General features: G+C 40.9%; 1 protein-coding gene across 1 annotated transcript in view; it reads right to left on the bottom strand.

Annotated features, from left to right (window-relative positions):
• The window catches only part of FLT3 (fms related receptor tyrosine kinase 3), a 52,559-nt gene extending 39,943 nt beyond the window's left edge, over positions 1-12,616 (bottom strand). The window contains exons 1-3 of the mRNA XM_077745373.1: positions 12,563-12,616; positions 5,471-5,673; positions 2,700-2,815 (exon numbers count right to left, since the gene is read on the bottom strand). Coding sequence (XP_077601499.1) covers positions 2,700-2,815; positions 5,471-5,673; positions 12,563-12,565 — 322 coding nt within the window. The 5' untranslated portion in view covers positions 12,566-12,616. The remainder of the gene's footprint in view (positions 1-2,699; positions 2,816-5,470; positions 5,674-12,562) is intronic.
• Between the last annotated feature and the right edge of the window lie 3,258 nt (positions 12,617-15,874).

Here is a 15,874-nt window from a genome sequence, read left to right as displayed (position 1 = left end):
TCAACAGACCTTTTCCTTTAAAAGCAAGTTTTCCTGTTCTAAATTCCAATCTCTGGTCTTATGTTTGGGGAGAGAGAGAGAGAGAGAGAGAGGAAAGAATTTGAAGTGCAAATTTCAAAGCAATTTTAGGCAATAAACAGGCTTTATTATTAAATAAACATAAATGCCCAGAGACTCATATCCAACTTAATAACTGAAATATTAATAAATATCTTTGACTCTACTTTTATGCTTCTCACCATCTCAACCCTAGGTAACCTTTATTTTGATTTTGTGTTTCTCATTCCTGTGCTTTTAAAAATGTTTTCACCACATAGATGCGTGTTCCTGAGCAATATACCGGGTGTTTTGTGTGTTTTTCAAAATATGGTATATCCCTCAGTAGGTAATCTTCCATAACTTCATTTTCTTATCCAAGCTCCTGTTGTTAAGATTCATCCATAGTTTTGCATGTAGCCATATTAAATTCATTTTTTACATAGTATCACATTGGTGAATATATTATAATCTGTTATTCCATTGTCTTGCAAAGGACATTTGGGTTGTTACCAACCTGTTGTGTTTACCAACAATTGGCACAAGGAACATTCTGTACATTTCTAAGGCAGGTGTGTACGTTTGTTTCATAACATACCTAGGAGGAGACCTGCTGGCTTATATGATATGAGCCCAAGTTCAGCTATACACATGATGATGGTCTGTTTTCCAAAGTGGTTATACTTTACGTAATTTATATTTACATGTAATAACTTACTTAGTAATTTACATGTAAATTTCCCATTGTTCTGTATGCTCACCAAGACTTCTTAATTTTCAACAATCTAGTAGGTATAAAATGGGACCTCACTGTGGTCTTAATTTAGATTTCTCAATTATTATTTTAACGTGTTTACTGACCCTGTAGTTTTCATGTTCTGAAAGTGAAATGCCCACTCATGTCTTCTGTTCATTTTTCTATTGTTTTTTTCTTACTGATTGATAAAAGCTCTTTACCTATTATGATTATCAATCCTTTGTTGGTTTTGGGAATTGTAAATACCTTTTTCCATTTTGTGGTGGTTTGTATTCTCTCCCTGCAACCTCTGACCATTGGTCCCAATTCTACCCTCTAGAGCAGTTTTTTTTTTAAAGTGTAGCTTTACTTACACATGAAAATCTTTCAGATCTTTAAAATCAGAAACAAAGGTCAAGGGAGATAATTACCACCCAAAGTATTTTAACAAGTTAAACCAGGTTCCCTGACTTACATGCCAGAAAACTTTCCTCTACATTACACTGCCATCAGCCTCCTCTCTTCAAAATATTTCCTTCCCTGTGCTAAACATTCTCAATTCTTTCAGCTGTTTGAACTTAAGAAAGTCCAAGTTCGTCACTATCTGGTTGCTCTGTTCTGTCAATATTCAGCTGAAAAAAAAAAGTAGAACTGAAAAGAATAATCATCTATTAATTTCCTGGACCTAGACATTCCATTTTTGTGAACTGCTAAGGTTTAGCTTTCCTTTTTTTGTAGCAGCCCAACCTTAGTTGATGGTTACTGATAAGCCTGTGGTTTGCTAAACCCTTTCCTCTTTTTCACACTGACTGTTGCCAAGTCTCCTCTACCTGATTTTTTTTTTGAACCTCACCACCTAGCAGTGTGCTGAAAGCCCATTAACTTCAATAATTGTTGTTGTCCTATTTTTACCATTCTAAATCATAGATGAAAGGAAGATACCCTAGCGGCGCCTGAGTGGCTAAGCCTGTTGAGCTTTTGACTCTGACTCTTGATTTTGGCTCAAGTCATGACTCCAGGGCCATGGGAAGGAGCCCCATGTCAGGCTCTGTGCTGAGCATGGAACCTGCTTAAGATTCTCTCTCTCGCTCTCTCTCTCTCTCTCCTTCTGCCCCTCTCCCTCACTCACTCTCTCTCGCTTGAAAAATTTAAAAATTAAAAAAAAAAAACAAGGTAAAAAAAAAAGATAGTAGGACCTAAGTGAATGCACCTACCTCCAGTCCCTGCGTGTCATGTGAGGTAGTGCGTGGGGCAGACAGTGCTGAATCTGGGCAGGCACCAGGCCCACGCATAACGGGGAGGAAACAAGAAGCCAGAAAACACACGAGGGCGTTGATTCTGCCAAGGGCACAGTCGCCCCCGTGAGGAAGAACACTTGGATTCTTCCTGACGGTTTGCACAGCGATCTAGCATTTGGATAAATGATGTAGCCACCAGCTCCGTGTGGTTACTCAAGTTCAGTTAAGACCTTGGTCCCCAGGCACACTGGCCACATTTCAAGTGTCCAATGACACCATGCAGCCAGTGACTCCATCGTTAGACAGAAACGTTTCCATCACCTCCAATGGGTGCTGCTAGGATCCTCCGACCCCGTGAGGGGTGCATTTTTAGACCCGTTTTACAGATAGGAAATTGAAGGTTCGGAGAGATTAAGTGATCAGTCATAGGTCGCTGAAAAAAAAAATGGGTAGGGGCAAGGCCGAATGGAGAGTGTCCTGGGTTTTGAAGAGTGCTCATTTTGATAGTCCACGGGGCACGTCAGAGCGTCTCAACAGGTTATACGGATGGTTGAAGTGAGTGCAATCGTTTCAGCTACACGTTGAGGGAAACCTGAGGTACTGTGTCCTTGAGCAGTGGACAGAAAGCTCACGGATTCTAAACCGTCCCTTTGGAATATCGTGAATACCGAATAGCAAGGTGCACTTACTTCTTATACTCACTGTAAACAAGATGGTGTAATTGGTAGCTTCACTCTGAATGAAAAGTAGGTATTCACCAGCTTGGGTTTCTGTCATTTTCAAAATGACCATGGAAACAACCCCTCTGAAAACCAAAACAAAGCAAAACAAGAAAGAGAACTAGTTATTTTGGAAAACGTGTGAAACTAAAACATAAAATTTCATACTGAGTCAGAAGGCGGCTCGGTGGCTCTCATTCCGTCGCTGACTGTGGCCCCCGGGGGGCTGGCTGCTCTGTGGGGAACCCAGCTTCTCACTCAGCCTGAGCCTTGTTAGTTTGACTTTGACTTTTATTCAGTCCCTCATTTTCAGAGTGAGTGACCTCCATTCTGGCACCTTCATGTCAGGCTTCTCTAGCCTCTTGGAGGGAACACTCCCGTCCAAAAATGCACAGGTTTGGGAGTCCACTCCCATTAGCAATAAGGGGCCATTCCCTTCAATGACGAGCCACCCTCCTCAGTTATATTGCCCAGTCATCTGGCCGCCAGCCTCAGTTCCAAAGTTGCAGACCCAGATTACTATACAAGCGAGAAACACAGAGATAAGAAGCATTGTTTTGCGTGTGTCTCTCTCTAGATGATCCAATTCAAGTGAGATCTAACACAAGGCATTATCCTATGGGAAGGAGGAAATCACGGATACGGAAGGAGACAGAGGTCTTAGTGTTTGCGCTTTTTAACTTTTTGGAAACTTGGTAAAGATAAATTTGGCTGGGAGCCATCTCTTCAAGGAAACAACTTCTGATGTGTTGTTTGGTTAATACCGGTTCTCATTAAAGCTTAAAATATCCTCTAGTAGTTTGTTGAGTAATGCTGGGTGTAAATTTACACTTTCTGACCTTTCAATCCATACTACTCACGGCCTGGTCTTTCTCCAACTGCGTGAGCTCCAGCTGGGAGTCGACAGATAGGCGGACTCTGAGCCCCGCCCAGACCTACTGAATCAGAATCTGCATTTTAACAAGGTCCCCAGGAAATCCAAATGCACACTATATCAGAGACACCCTGCCCCAGAGCCCCAGACTGCATGGTTCAAGAATACGTGTGCTTGCGCTCATAATGACAGTAAATTAGTAGGATCCGTGTTTGACTTGCCTCTGCAGATATTTTGGGGATGTGCCTTCTTTCTCTGAACCATTCACTCTCCTCCTATCACTTGTGAACCTTTGTGTATAACACACAAAACTGTAAGAAAGTTATCAAAGTCTAGGTGTTCAAGCCTTCTGGCCCTGAGCCCAGAGACAAGTTGCTATAATTCCGTGCTTGGAAAAGTTGAATAGTGTTGGTACTAAGTTAATCAATCCATGACCGTGACTAACAAATGGGACCGTCTGTCCTAAAATCAAAAAAGGCACCCCATCACGGAATGAAAAGATCCCTACATTTTTACTTTGCCTTTTGGTCTCAATCCAGTGAGAACTATTGTGGCATAACATTTTAAGAAAGTTACCGGAACGTTTCTTTAAGCCAAAGTGCTTTGGTTTAACCCCAAGATACAAGTGACCAAAAAACAGAAGTGAGTAATACGGTCTCAAAAGAGGAAAGGAAAATGAATGTGCTCCAAGATTTGGAACCAAACTTCAGAAGTATAGCTACCGTCCTAAAAATTACTCGTGAATTTGTCTGACCTTAAAGAAACAAATGCAAATACTTGGTACGAGTCGGTCACAGACTCGTCCCCTCCATACTTGAGGCAGGCAGGATACCCCCTGTGGACCACTTAGGTACCACTCCCTGTACTGTTTCTGGAAAGACAATGCCTCCTCTACACCATGGGACCCCAGAACACCCCCAAGAACTAGAGAGAAAAGTAGCCTTAGAATTATTAAGCGGGCATTTAAATGGCTTGTGCCGCTTTCTTCCTGCCCCTGTCTGGTATCTTCAGCAGGGACTGGGACAGCAGAGGGCAGCAATCGGCACAGAGTTAGATCCAAACTTGGCCATTAGGCCACAATTCTTGGCAGCAGTATTTTTTCTAGGTCAGGAGACCAACATTCCTCATACGCAGATCAGTGTCTTCCTAAAACTCTTTGTGACCATCGCCCATCATTGCGATCATGCTCGCCACGCTGTGGGACAAGACAGATTAAACCCAAGTGTTCCTTCCCTGAATGTTTCCCAAAAAGAAGCTTCTGCCTACTTTACGTAGAATGTAATGAAACGTTTCTGACTTTTTACCTTTCAGAAAGATCCAGTTAAAAAAAACAAGACACCCTAAACATCCCAAATACTCTTTCACTGTTTGTTTTACATTTTTCCAGCCATTCACTGCCTTCTTAGGCCCTAACTGTATCTATAGATCTACATGTAATTTTCTAAGTTAACAGGCTTCTTTTTTGTTGTTTAGAGTAAATCTAGATTTACAGAAAAATTGAGTGGAGAGTACAGAGTCCCTGCATATACCCCCGGCCCCCCAGTTTTCCCTATGATGAACATCTTGCACAAGTGTGCTATATTTGTTCCAACTGGTGACCCAATGGGTACTAACTCCAGTTCATAGTTTACATTAGAGTTCACTTTTTGTGTTGTCCATCCTAGGGGTTTGACAAATAGCTACTGCCATGTATTCAGGTCCTAACTATATTTTTTGTTTGTTATCTCTCTGGAGATAAGCGTTACCATGGACAGGGATAGGAATTTGAAAAGAAACTGCATATGAACCCCATTCTGTGGCCAGGATGTTTTCCTCCCCAAAGTGATTGTGGGTGTACCTTCTCCACCCTGTCCTCCCACACTCTTACCTGTTTTGTAAATCAAAGTGAGGCCGGCAATTCAGGGAGCTGTGGTTGAAGACCCAGAGACAGGAAATGTTCCCTGGGGTGTTGACCAGCACTTGCAGTGTGACGGACGCAGACATGTCTACTTGCACAGCGGCTGCCCCATACACCGCCTCTGGGCTCTCCGGCTTCAAGGCACATCCAAGGTCCTCTGGGGGCTCTGACGCCTGTGTGGAAATGATGTGAATTTACTACAGGGGCATGTTTAATGCATCCTCTTCTTAGCTGGGACCTTTTTTGTTTCTTTAATGTTTTTATTTATTTTTGAGAGAGAGAGAGAGACAGAGCGCCATTGGGGGAGGGGCAGAGAGAGAGGGAGACAGAATCCGAGGCAGGCTCCAGGCTCCGAGCTGTCAGCGCAGAGCCTGACGTGGGGCTCGAACTCACAAACTGAGAGATCATGACCTGAGCCGAAGTGGGACGCTCAAGTGACGGAGCCACCTGGGCGCCCCAGAAGGTGACCTTATTTAAAGTAAGGCCTTTCCACAGGTGATCAAGTTAAAATGAAGCCATTAAAGTGAGCTCTAAACCAGGGGGACTGGTGTCCTTATAAGAAGGGGCAATTTGAAGAAAACACGCACCAGGAAGAGCACCATAGTGGGGCGCCTGGGTGGCTCCCTCTTGATCCTGGCTCAGGTCATGATATCACAGTTCATGAGTTCGAGCCCTGTGTTGGCCTCTGTACTGACAGTGCAGACCTGCTTGGGATTCCCTCTCTCCTTCTCTCTGTCCTTCCCCTGCTCTCTCCCCCTCTCAAAATAAATAAATAAACTTAAAAAAAAAAAAAAGGTAAAGAAAAGAAAGTGAAGATAGAACTCTATGAGCCAGCGAGAGAGGCCTGGAACAGAGCCCTCCCTCAGCCTTCAGAAGGCACCAAGCCCGAGGACATCTAGACTTCACACTTCTAGCTTCCAGAACTATGACACAATAAACTAGTTGCTTAAGTCACTCAGTCTGTGATACTGTATTACGGCCACTCTAGCAAACTAATATACAAACAATAGTCATAAAATTCATAACACATGGGTAACTGTGTTTGTGATTATTGGTGTGTAGATAAGAATCTACATGGCAGCAGTAAGTTGGTATCTGTGTTAGAAGGAACTTCAAAACCAAAATATTTTCTGGGCAGATCCTCCCCCTCCCCCCCATAGGCTTATCGCCACCACCGCACTTCTTGCCTGCTTTACGCAACTGAGATCTATTGAGAGGAGGGTGTGGTAGCAACTTCTGTCTCTGGACCCTTAACCTCTTACTCTCCTAACACGCAGCCCAGCACGCACACGCACACAAACACACACACATACAAGCTTCTTCATGGGGGGAGCAGGGTAGGTCTTCTGCTACCGATCATAGGCCATACTTCTGGCTTTCTGCCTTTATTTATTCAGCAAGTAACTGGTAAGTTCCTCTGCTCAATATCTGATAAGTGCCAGACCATCTACTGGGTGCTATGGAAGAAAAGACATTGATTTTGTCCTTAAAGAGTTTCAAGTCCATGGGAAGGAAAAATTAAAACACCAGGAGAGATACGGTGTGCCCCACAAAAAGGTACCAACTACTCTGAGAGGTAAATTTGAGTGCTCGGGCACTTCAGAGAAGAGAGAAGAAACTTCCAAGCTGGGACGGGGGTAGTGGGGATGTTTCACTGAGGTCCAGAAATTGAGATGGGTCTTAAAAGATAGGCACAGAATAAAGTAAAAACCAAACAAAACAAAACAAAATTAAAGAAAACCTGACATGTTGGAAGAAAATATTTGCAACACAGGCTACAAATAAATACCCCCAATATATAAAGAATTTTTTAACAATGAAGGGTGCAGGACCAAAACACAACAGAAAATTGGGAAAAAGAACTGAACAGATAGCTCACCAAAGAAAGATCTCAAGGATCGTCCTTGAACATATGAAAAAATGTTCGAACTCAGTTGTAATTAGAAAGTACAAATTAAAGCAACACTGAGGGGTGACTGGGGGGCTCAGTCGGTTAAGCATCCGACTCTTGGTTTCAGCTCAGGTCATGATCTCACAGTTCTCAAGTTTGAGCCCCATGTCAGGCTCCATGCTGTCAGTGCAGAGCCTGCTTGGGATTCTTTCTCTCTCTCTCTCTCCCTCTCTCTGCCCCTCCCCTGCTCACATTCTCTCTCTGAAAATAAATAAATAAACAAACTTAAAAACAACAACACTGAAATATTACTTCTTATCTGTCAATCTGCCAAAAATTTTGAAGTATGACCACACATTTTGTTGGTGGGGTTGTGAGGAAGCTGCTATTCTACACGTTTCTGGAGGCATGCATGCTGGCACAACCCTTCTGGGGGCCATCTATAGCTAGTACAACTACATGTGCTTGGGCACCTGAGTGGCCAAGTGGTTAAGTGTTCGACTTGATCTCAGCTCAGGTCTTGATCTCAGGGCTATGTGGTCAAGCCCTGTGTTGGGCCCCATGCTAGGTGTGAAACCTACCACAAAACAAAACAAAACAAAACAAAACAAAAAACAACTCATGTACACTCATCCTTTGGGCCAGCAAACCCACTTCAAGAACTGCACCTATGAACCTATACCTATGAACAAGTAATTGTAAAATATTGGAAACCACCAAAATACTCGTACATGGAAGAGTGGTTGAGTAAGCCATAGTATATCCACATGGTAGAGTACTATGCAGCTTTGAAGAAACATGAGGCCATTCCTGATGTGGATGATCTGATATGGAGTGATCTCCTGGATATACTGTTAGGTGAAGAGAACGAAGTGCAAAAAGTATCCACTTTCAAGCATACTACACTTCATGTAAGAAAGAAAGGGATTAAAAAATACACATGTATCTGCTCATGTGTGCATAAGAAATCTAGGAATAAGATAAAAGATCTAAAGGGATTGGCTATATACAGGAGGTAGGTAGAAAAGGGATGGAAACGTGGTTATAGATATGAAGAGGGAGTAATACTACTTTGAGTATCTTTTTATATCGCTTTGGCATCTAGGATCATAGACATGTTTCACATACACAAGAAATAAATAAATAATTAAAATTAACCAGGATNTGTGTGCATAAGAAATCTAGGAATAAGATAAAAGATCTAAAGGGATTGGCTATATACAGGAGGTAGGTAGAAAAGGGATGGAAACGTGGTTATAGATATGAAGAGGGAGTAATACTACTTTGAGTATCTTTTTATATCGCTTTGGCATCTAGGATCATAGACATGTTTCACATACACAAGAAATAAATAAATAATTAAAATTAACCAGGATATTAGGGGGACACAAAATGGAATACCAAAAAAAAAAAAAAAAAAGAGAGAGAGAGAGAGAGAGAGAATTTAATTGCATAACAGATAAACAATGTAACCATAATGAAGAGGGCTGGAGAGAAAAGAACTAACATAAATTACTTTGAAAAATATTACGTTGTAGGGGCGCCTGCGTGGCTCAGTCGGTAAAGCATCTGACTCTTGATTTCGGCTCAGGTCATGATCTCATGGCTCATGAGTTCAAGTCCCACATCAGCCTCTGCACTGACAGCGTAGAGCCTGCTTGGGATTCTCTGCCTCTTGCTCTCTCTGCCTGCACTCACTTGTGCTCTCTTTCCATCTCTCAAAAATATATAAACTTAAAAAAAAGAAAAATATTGCGTTGGATACTATAAAGTTAAAGACAGAAAGAATTGTACACAAAGACTGTATTCCAGTTAGTAATTCTGTTTCCACTGGGGTGTGGGTCATCGATTCTGAAATTGGTTTATATATATACTAGGTTTACATAAGTCATTTATTAGAGATAATTAGGACCAGGTTTCTTACTATCAAAGAGCAAAGTACAAAACTGGGAAGAGGAAAAGGTAGAATAAACCCTTTGATGCTGAATTGATATTAGAGTTACCAGCATGATTTATGGTGATATATACATAGATAAGTAAATAGATAGATGTAAAGATGATAGAGAGATAGAGTGTGTGTGTGTGTGTGTGTGTGTGTGTGTGTGTGCATGCATGGACACGTGCACGATGGGGGGAGGTGTTGGGGGTTAGTATATGTACATACATTTCCTGAAGGGCCATGATGTCCCAATAGCAATGAGCACACCCAACTCAGACCTTGGTTTCTAAACACTATTCTCCAAAAAACATCAGTGTTTTTTTGGAGAAATGGTTAATTCCAGGGCTTAGGTAGGAATAACACAAGATGAGTCTGAACTGTACTATCGCAATGGAAAGTAAGGAAGTGCTTGAGAAAATGAGGAATGTGTTGAAATGACACAGAAGTCAATATGAAGTAGCTCCCACTGGCCTAAGCTGGACAAATCCGAATAACGTAATGAAAATGATAGTCTCAGGTCATAACTCATAGAATAAAATAAATGTCTCTGAGTCCATACTGATATAAATAAATGAAATAGAAAGAAGAGATAACTCTTTGTCACAGAATTCCAATTTATAAATATAGAGGGAATGAGGGAAAAAGAGAATCACCCTTAGGCAAACGTCACAGTCAAATTGTTGTGGCAAGATCCACCAATGGGTGCTAAAGTCAGTAGGTGAAAATGGCAGGAGAAACCAGATATTTGCATCTTCCCCCAGATACTTGTTGATTACAAAGAGAAAAAATGGTAACTTTGTAGTGGAGAAACCGAGCCACATTCGCCATCAAACAGAAAATGATAAGTGATGATTTTAAACAAGTAAGTGGATTATGGGACAGTAAAATCCTGTTACTTTGGTTCTAGGATATGCTGGTAACACAGCTAAAGATGTAGTTGCCTATTTATTCCAGTTACATCGCCAAGTTTTGTCTACTAGAGTGCTGGGTTATTCAAAACACCCCCGACTGTAAGATATCCAGAGAGACAGCTCATCTGGGGCGCCCGGGTCGTTCAGTCAGTGAGGCGACCGACTTCGGCTCAGGTCATGATCTCACGGTTTGTGAGTTCAAGCCCCGTGTCAGGCTCTGTGCTGACAGGTCAGGGCCTGGACCCTGCTTTGGGTTCTATGTCTCTCTCTCTGCTCCTCCCCTGCTCGTGCTCTATCTTTCTCAAAAATAAATAAATGTTAAAAAATTTTTTAAAAAAGAAAAAGAAAAACGTCTCAACTGAGCAATGTGAACTGTGGATGAAATCTAAACCATTAATTAATTTATTTNGCTGGAACCCACGAACTGTGAGATCATGACCTGAACCCAAGTCGGACGCTTAACCGACTGAGCCACCCAGGTGCCCCTCTAAAACATTAATTTAAAGAGCACTGCTACCCTAACAATCCACTTCACATTAAAGTAGGAAAATACCTGGGCGCCTGGGTGGCTCAGTCGGTTAAGCGTCCGACTTTCGCTTAGGTCATGATCTCGCGGTTCGTGGGTTCGAGCCCCATGTCGGGCTCTGTGCTGCATGCCAGCCCAGAGCCTGTAGCCTATTTCAGAGTCTGTATCTCCCTCTCTCTCTGACCTTCCCCTGCTCACGCTGTCTTTCTCTCTCTCTCCTAGAAATAAATAAAAATATTAAAAAAAAAAAAAGTAGGAAAATACCCAAAAAGAGTAGCTTCAACTTCAAGGAGGTAAAAGCTTATTCTGCAGACTGCTCATCTTTGCATCATCGAGGATTTGCTGGATTGTCTGTTTAATGCTATTTGAGAGCTACTCGGTCTTAATCCAATCTTGAATATTGCATAAGAATACCATCTATACTGCATGAAAAAAATAATGCAGGACTTAATACTACTAGGCGCCAAGACCGATTATTAGCTTTTGTTTGAAGATTGTATTTTATAAAAAAACACTTCAATGTAAGCAGCGATTTTTCTTAAGTTGAAAAGACAATAAAAGTTTAAAACATCATAGCAAATAATATTAACAATTTTTTGTCCACACTGAAATACCGTGTAGGCAAAATGTCTTAATTATTAATAAACAATATGTTATGATGCCAATTTCTGTTAAAAATCTGCATTAAAAATTGTGTGTTAAATCAGAAGTTTTACATTCTTATAAAATTCACACTTGAGGATATTTTTAATGTCTCTGATTTTAGGGGGTGGGGAGTGAAGTTCAGGGCATCATGTCATGTGTTTAGGTGTTATACCCACGTAAAAGAAAACAGAGTGACTATATATTGGTATGAATCCTTAACTGAAAATGCTCATGGAATTGGCTAATTTATGTTCACTTTTGATTGTATATTTCTAATATTTTGTAATATTTTCAGTTCTCTATTATTTAAGCTTCCTTCCTTTGAGTAAATACCTAAGCTGCTATATGAGCTGCATGGAGGAGAAGGGTAATGAAGAAGAAAGTTGGAACCCGAAGGAGCCAGAGTCAGACGCCAGAGCAATCTGCATGTCAGCTTTACGGGAAGACACTGAAGGGTCCAAGCCCGGCAGCGGAGGATGTAGCTGTGCTTCAGAAAGAACAGTCTGGAAGCCCTATCTGAGAAGAAATCTAGAAGGAAGAAGTCACTTGCAATATTATTGTGTTTAGGGGGGAGACAATGAGGGCTTGAATTCGGGAAGTGTCCGTGAGACCAGAGAACAGGAGGTGTGTATAGGAGACCAATCAAAGAAAGGAAATGGACACAACTTGGTAACTGACCGAATGTGAAGGTAAAGGAGAGGAAGTGGTCCAAAATGATGCCGACCTTTCAAGCCTGGGAACTAGACAGGGCCAGAAACAGAAATCAACTAATACAAGTATAGGAGCAGGTTTGGGGAAGTAGAAATGAAATAAAATATATATAGGTAGATTTTAAGGAGCAAATGGAGAACCCATTTTACCTATATCCAGGAGGCAGTTGGAAATTAGGGACTCAGGTTTGAGGGAGAGGCTTGGATTCTCTTTAAGGAGAAAGGGTAATTCCTGTTACTTATTCATGCTCAGTATCAGTGTCCTTCCTGAATTCAAACCCGAGAGAACATGATCTGGATGGAATGGAGTGCATATGAATACATAATATATGTAAATATACAGAAAGAAAAACCCATGTGGCCATGGTAGGCCTCGAGAACTTACGAAGTATGGTCTCTCTAAAAAAATAGCTAAAGTTAGAATTTTAACATTACTTTACCATGGGATACGATGATGATATCCCCAGTGATGAATCATTGTTCTTATGATTGATTAAAACACACTTGATCACAGGCAGATCTTGATTTGTAACAGTCTCAAATATCATTGCTGAAAAAACAACTGTAAAACAAAATAAAGACAACGATGTTGATAACACGCACACCTGGAAAAGAAAGTACGTATTCATTGTACAACGAAACAAAACGAAACGTAATCTGGCAAAGGTGGCCCACAGGAAAGTGCATAGGAAATATAACTTCATAAAAAGTAAGTCTTACGATAAATCAGGAGCAGGGGTGCTTAGAGCAGTGCTGTCTAACAGAAGGTTCTGCAATGACAGAAATAGTCTTTGTGCTGTCCAATGTGATATTGAGCATTTGAAAGAAGGGTAGAGGCTGCTAAGAATTTGAAATAAGGGTAGGGCAACTGAGGAACTGATTATTTGCACCCAAGCAATTTTGTCTTCAATGTTTAGAATTATGTGCCTTATGGAGAGTCTATTTTATCCATTGTGCTAGATGCTCAGGGGGACTTTCGAATCCAGAAATCTGTATTCTTCCCTTTGGAAAAGTTTTTTGAATTATTTCTTTGATTTCTTTCTCTGTCCTTCACTTTCTGTTCTCCTTTCATTTGGATGTTTTGCCCCAAATGACGGATGGTCCTCGGCAATGTGTTTGTATATAAGAATGAAGCCCAAAGCATGCATCATAAGCTCTGTGGACGTGGCTTGACTCACTGCCCCATCTTCTCTGTATGGTTATTTTTAGGTTTTGTCACAGGCTATTCAGATTCCCCAGAGGACACTCCTCTCTCCCCAAATTCTGGGAGACGGTACTAGCAATTTATACCCTTTTGGGGGCTCTTCAGTGGACATCAGGTTGCTTTTCAGTTTCTCATCCTGTATCTTACAACTTGGCTTTCTTGATGTTCTTCAAAGCTTTCTAAAGTTTATTTTCTGCTTCTCCCGTGTCTTTGTCCTTATAAGTTTATGTCTTTAAAAAAGAATTGTCATTTGGGGGGCTAGGTGGCTCAGTCAGTTAAGTGTCCATCTCCTGATTTCGGCTCGGTCATGATCTCCTGGTTTCTGAGATCGAGCCCTTCGTTGAGCTCAGCTCTGACAGCATGGAGCCTTCTTGGGATTCTATCTCTCTCTGCAACTTCCCAGCTCACATTCACTCTTTCTCTCTCAAAATAAATAAATAAGACTTAAAACATTTTTTCTGTCATTTGAGTAGACTCCTGGTAGACAGAAGATAAATGTATGTGATCACTCGTCTTTGTACCTTATAATCTGATGAAAATCTCACGATTGCAACTATGAGAACTACATATTAGGCCACGTTCTCTGGTTTGTTTTCATCTGTCTTTATTATTTTATTATTTATTAAAGAAGACATATTATACCAATTTAAGTGGAATCGTAAGCGAAAATTCACACTAAATCCTGACATCCTAACAAGGCACTTTCCTTGCTCCCTTCACATCTGTATACATAGCTTTCAACTAATTGTATTAATAGAGTAGAAATCATTTTATATTCTCATTTTGAAAATAATATATGTCATAAGCATTTCTTATGATAGATACTGTAGGCAGTTGATTTGTGTTCCTTTAATGGCCCTAACAAGAATGACCCTAATCATTCCCTTGTGTTACACATCTTAGGGTTTGTCTTCCATCCATCATTTAAAATACTTCACTAAGCTTGTCACTTTTAAAATGGTATTTCTTGGGGTGCCTGGGTGGCTCAGTCGGTTAAGCGTCTGACTCTCGACTTCGGCTCAGGTCATGCTCTCACAGTTCATGGGATCGAGCAGTATGTTGGGTTCAGAGCTGACAGTGCAGAGCCTGCTTGGGTTCCTCTGTCTCCCTCTCTCTCTGCCCCTCCCCTGCCCACAAATACACGCACTCTGTCTCTCTCTCAAAATCAATAAACTTAAAATAAAATAGGATACAATAAGATAAGATAAAATGAAATAAAATAAAATAAAATGGTATTTCCTTAATATAAATTTCTGGAAGTGGAATTAGTGGATTAAAAGATATAAACATACTTAAAAGGTTCTTGGAATGCATTGCCATTTGGTTTTTCAAAGGTGCTAAACCAATTTATGTAGCTACACGTAAGGTGTGAATTTAATAGTTTTACTACAATCACATCAGCATGTAGTCATTATATACTTTTTAATTCCCTTAGTATAGCTCCTAGCCTTTTTTCCCCCCTTTTTTAAACAATCTCTACACCCAAAGTGGGGTTCGAACTCATGACCCCGAGATCAAGAGGTGCAAGCTCTTCCCTCTGAGCCAGTCAGGTGCCCCAACCCCAACCTTTTAAAGGAAATCAAATGAAGGGCGCCTGGGTGGCTCAGTTGGTTAAGCGTCCAACTTAGGCTCAGGTCGTGATCTCACGGTTCGTGGGTTCCAGCCCCGCTTCACACTCTGTGCTGACTGCCAGCTTAGGGCCTGGAGCCTGTTTCAGATTCTGTATCTTCCTCTCTCTCTGACCCTCCCCTGCTCATGCTGTCTCTGTCTCTCTCTCTCAGAAATAAATAAAACATTAAAAAAAAAAAAAGGAAATCAAATGAGCACAACTGTAAGGGATGGGGAAAACAAAACAAAGCAAAATTAGAGAGTTCAAAGTCTTTCCCTGCCCTATTCTATTCCCCAGTGGTTTTTTTCCCCCTTCCTATTCTTTTTTCAAATAGTTTTATTCAGCATAATTAATATCCAGTAAGTTGAACATATTTAAAATGCATACTTTTGACATAAATACAGATCTATCTGTAAAACAATTGCCACAGTCAAGATAGTGAACTTATTTACCCCCAGAAGTTTCCACATGCTTCTTTGTAATCCCTCCCTCCGACTCACCCCACAGCCACATGCCAAGCAACCTCTGATCTCCTTTCTGTCACTATAGATTAGCTTGAATTTTCCAGAATTTCATATAAATGGAATCATATAGTATGAAATTTCTGTTTTTGTCTGGCTTCTTTCACTATGTATTACTTTTAGATTCATCCCTATTGTCATATATATCAGTTGTTCATTCCTTTTAGCTGAAGGGTAGTAGTCTATTATATAGATACGACACAATATTTTCATTCATTTACCTGTTGATAAAATTTGAATTGTTTCTACGGTTAGCTTCTTACAGATAAAGCTGCTATGAATATTTGTATGAAAGTCTTGGTATGGACATGCTTTTATTTTTCTTGACTAAATACCAAGGATTAGAGTACCCAGATCATAGGGGAGGGAGGTGTCTATGTAACTTTCTAGTGCCAAACTGCTCTCCAAAGAAGTCGTA

This window comes from Crocuta crocuta, unplaced genomic scaffold (genome assembly GCF_008692635.1).
Source record: "Crocuta crocuta isolate KB4526 unplaced genomic scaffold, BGI_CrCroc_1.0 scaffold258, whole genome shotgun sequence".
NCBI classification, from domain to species: Eukaryota; Metazoa; Chordata; class Mammalia; order Carnivora; family Hyaenidae; genus Crocuta; species Crocuta crocuta.
This window is presented reverse-complemented; position numbering and strand designations above follow the sequence as displayed.